This window comes from Lygodium microphyllum, chromosome 28 (genome assembly GCF_053477565.2).
Source record: "Lygodium microphyllum isolate KBCC chromosome 28, Lygodium_microphyllum_v1.1.10, whole genome shotgun sequence".
Lineage (NCBI taxonomy): Eukaryota > Viridiplantae > Streptophyta > Polypodiopsida > Schizaeales > Lygodiaceae > Lygodium > Lygodium microphyllum.
Genome location: NC_141162.1, coordinates 74545311 through 74549034, shown reverse-complemented (window position 1 = coordinate 74549034; position 3724 = coordinate 74545311). Strand labels below are relative to the sequence as shown.

Genomic DNA, 3724 nt, shown 5'->3' with positions numbered 1-3724 from the left:
TCGGTCAATCGTTTGCTGGCTAAATCAATGGCCCTAAACAGCTTAAAATATTGGTCCCAACTCTGGCTACCTAAACAGAAGTGTTGGCTCCCACCCGAGTTTGTCAAGGCTCACTTCAGCTTCATTGACAAGGAGTATCTTTTTTTTCTCAGGATGAATGCATTACTTAAGGCAAGATTGGCCCACTTCCCCTATCATTGGCACTAGTCCTCCCTTATTGGCACTGGTAAGCCCTACAGACAAGCAACTCTTGCAATGCCGAGAAAGGAAAGATCATATGCCCTCCTCCTTGGCAATTCACCTCACACTAAAAGATAAATCGAAGAAGTGTAGTCCGCATGCCTCCCTACTCACCTGGCAGCGAAAGGTTGAGAGAGTATGGGAAATCACTCCTTCCTACAACCTAAACTGCCTTAGATGGAGGTTCCTACTTAGAAAGCTACCACTCAGGCCAAAAGGTTTATGATATCCCCCCCTTTTCCTCTCTGCAGGAGACATGAAGAGGATGAGAAACATTTGTTTTGGGACTACCCTGCAATTCAACCTATGTGGTTTAGGATGAGGAAATGGCTGAAGGGTCCAATCTCACAACTGATTTTGGGATCACAACTGTTTTTTTTTTCGGGACGAGGATCTCTTGACGAAGCTACTTGGAGACTTGTTACCTTGATCTCATCTGTCATCCTGAAGTTGATCTGGCAAGGAAGGAACAACATTATGTTCAAGAGCCATCATAAAAAAAAGTTATCACCGTGGGCATAGATAGGGCAGGCCCAACTTCCAAGCAACCATTTCTAGTGTCACTCTTTTGGGGTCACTTTTACGCTACCTACCCCATAATACGATAGACGATGTTGCGCAACGCCTCGAAAAGCCTCAGGGGAAAAGGAAGAAGACGATGTTGGGAGGGGACGACGATGATCGAAAGCGAGTGGTGGTGGTGGGAGGGGGCATCAGTGGCGCCTTCACTGCGAAGCTTCTCCAACATCACAGCGATGTCGTTCTTATCGACCCGTAAGTACATCTCTGGGTGTGTATGTGCGCTCGCGCGCATCATCGGAAGCTGGGAATTTCTCCTTCCTGGTGTAGGTAATTAATCTGTGTGTGTCATCAGAAGCCTTGCGTTGTTTGGGGCCTTAAAAGAATCCTTTGCCCCGGTGGAGTCAAGCTGAAATGGGACTCTAAACTGCAGATGAAATGGGACTCTGTAAATTTCTCTATCTAAAGGTGTGGGTTCTGAGGAAGGAATTTCTCACTTGAGCAGGAAGGATCACCTTGAGATCCCGTATGGCCGACTAAGATCCATTGTTCAGCCTGATTTTGCCGAAAAGTGTCTTGTTCTTCATTCGGAATACCTACAGAAAGGCAGGCACGTGGAAGGTTTGGCAGAGAAAGCCTCCATCACTGAGGTTGTGACTAGCACTGGCGAAATATTGCCTTTTGATTTCCTTGTCATCTCTACAGGTTCTGTCCATACCGGACCTGCCAAGAAAACAGAATGCATTCAGCATTTTCAATCCGGTGAGGCTCTTAAATCTCTAGAATACATCACCACAGTCCTCAGTTAATTAGTTTTGTGGACCACATCATAGAGTGGCTTTTTTTAAAGCCATCATCATGTTTGAATGCTGCGGGTCAGCTTGGTGAAGACCTTGCAATGTTTTAATGCATTGATCTAAAGCCTTCACTATGTGCTAATCTTGTTTTCATATCATCTGTGTAAAACCCCAACATTATTGTGTGGTAGAGGAGATGTATTCTCCTATGATCTCCTATGCATTCTCCTATGATCTCACTACAGGTCTCTTGCTTTATTGCAGCAGGTCAGATACCACTGTAACATGTTTCATGCTATAAACCTGTATGTGAATTTTAACATATGTGCACATTCTTTTTGCCATTGTCATTTTAAGGCTTGCTTGGCTGCTCAAGCCAAATAGCTATTGTAATGTGTACTGGCTTTATGCTTATTGATATGCCAGAGCAGAAAAAGTTGAATGAGGCAAACAGTGTCTTGATCATTGGAGGAGGGCCTGTTGGTGTGGAATTAGCTGGGGAGATTGTCGTTGATTGTCCTGAAAAGAAAGTTGCCCTTGTGCACAGTGGTAACAGGCTCATTGAATTCTTGGGGCCCAAAGCCTCCAAGAAAAGCCTCGGATGGCTTGTCAAGAAGAAGGTCAATGTTTATCTCAATACAAAAGTGAATGTTGACAGTGTCTCGAGCTTGTCAAAGTCGTACACAACATCCAGTGGAGAAACCATTCAAGCTGATCATCATTTTGTTTGTGTGGGAAAGAGAGTGAGCTCATCATGGTTACAATCAAGCGCCTTCAAAGAGGCTGTGGACTCAGAGGGGCATTTGCAGGTGGATGAGTTTTTTCGTGTCAAGGGCCATTCCAATATCTTTGCTGTTGGTGATATCACTGCATTCAAGGTTAAGACCCCTTAACCCTTTTCATTATGTGTTATTTATTGCTTGTGCATGGAGGCAATAGGAACATCAAATGTGTCTATTTGTGGTGTAATGTTTGCCAATCAGTCATGGTCCATTTTGAAATTCTGGTTTGAGGCCTTCATTTTCAGCTTTTGCAGAGCTGCAATAAAGCCAGAATTCCTGTTTTCTGTGCTCTTTTCTTGTGTTTGATTTTCTTTGAAGCTCTAGTGTACTTGTAATGATATCTAGATGTGCCTTCAAGGACGGCCTTTATGTAGCTGCTAACTGAGTGACCCTACTGTGGCAGGAAATTAAGCAAGGGTTCTTGGCCCAAAAGCAAGCCACAGTTCTTGCAGAAAATATAAAACGGATGATAAGAGACCCTGAGAGCAAGCTTAATGCTTACCAACCGCTTGCTGCACCCATGGGCCTTGTGTCTCTAGGTCGGCATGTTGCTGTTGCACAGTTACCCTTTGATGCAACCATTCTTGGCTGGTTGCCAGGCTTGCTGAAGAGTAAAGACCTTTTTGTGGGGAAGACACGGAAGGCCCTCGGTCTGAAGAATTAAAATTATGGCACAGTATTGCTTTGTGCCCTGTATCAATTATGACACCATGATTTTTTCACTTCAGTGGGACATAAAGACTTAGAGGTTTGAAAATATCACTCTAGGCATTAGCACTGCTAATCAGCTCAGGATCTGTGTTTCCTTTTCCTGTCTGGGTTGGAATACTGTCGTGGAGAATATTCTTTGATGGAGTTCTTTTGCCCAGTCTTGCAATTTTCATCTGATTGAATAATAGTAGTCATAGATTGCACGACATGCTCGAGCATAGCAAGTATGTTTGTAAGGGAAAGAGAAACATCTTGTAACTTGTTAGAAGATAGGAGAGAAAGGGCAGCAAAGCATTGGAGCAAGAGCAGAGTAGTGTGCTCTATCAGCCATCTTCCATTATTCTTCATTAGTCTTCACACACTAAGTCTACAATAGTGATAAAAGAGACAGGTCTAACCGACCATAGTGACTAACTAGAGTTAAGCCTACCCGACTTATTAAAGAGGTCACACATGTCTAGTCCAGCTAAGATGCATCTGTCTAGTGTTAATAGAGTAGATACGAGCTTGATTCTCAATATGCCCCCCTCAAGCTCAAGAAAGACACTCTACCCTAAGTAACTCTCTAAACCAATTGAACTTATCTTTCGTAGTGGTTTGGTAGAGATATTAGATACCTAGTGGTTCGGTTTTGACATGTAAGAGATCTAAGATGCCTTGCATGTACCATCTCTT

At 43.6% G+C, this 3724-nt stretch overlaps 1 protein-coding gene across 1 annotated transcript; it reads left to right on the top strand.

Annotated features, from left to right (window-relative positions):
* The first annotated feature begins 840 nt into the window (after positions 1–840).
* On the top strand, positions 841–3189 carry LOC148011606 (uncharacterized). The gene is made up of 4 exons (XM_087670773.1): positions 841–1014; positions 1265–1521; positions 1983–2434; positions 2742–3189. Exons 1-4 carry the CDS (start codon positions 899–901, stop codon positions 3000–3002), a joined length of 1086 nt encoding a protein of 361 aa, XP_087526899.1. The 5' UTR covers positions 841–898; the 3' UTR covers positions 3003–3189.
* The last annotated feature ends 535 nt before the right edge of the window (positions 3190–3724 follow it).

What these genes read in the sequence shown, in the direction of transcription:
- LOC148011606 (XM_087670773.1), top strand. Translation starts at nt 899, where the DNA reads ATGTTGGGAGGGGACGACGATGATCGAAAGCGAGTGGTGGTGGTGGGA. An exon ending in GATGTCGTTCTTATCGACCC is followed by an intron (nt 1,015 to 1,264) that starts GTAAGTACATCT and finishes TCACTTGAGCAG; the next exon opens with GAAGGATCACCTTGAGATCC. An exon ending in GTGATATCACTGCATTCAAG is followed by an intron (nt 2,435 to 2,741) that starts GTTAAGACCCCT and finishes CTACTGTGGCAG; the next exon opens with GAAATTAAGCAAGGGTTCTT.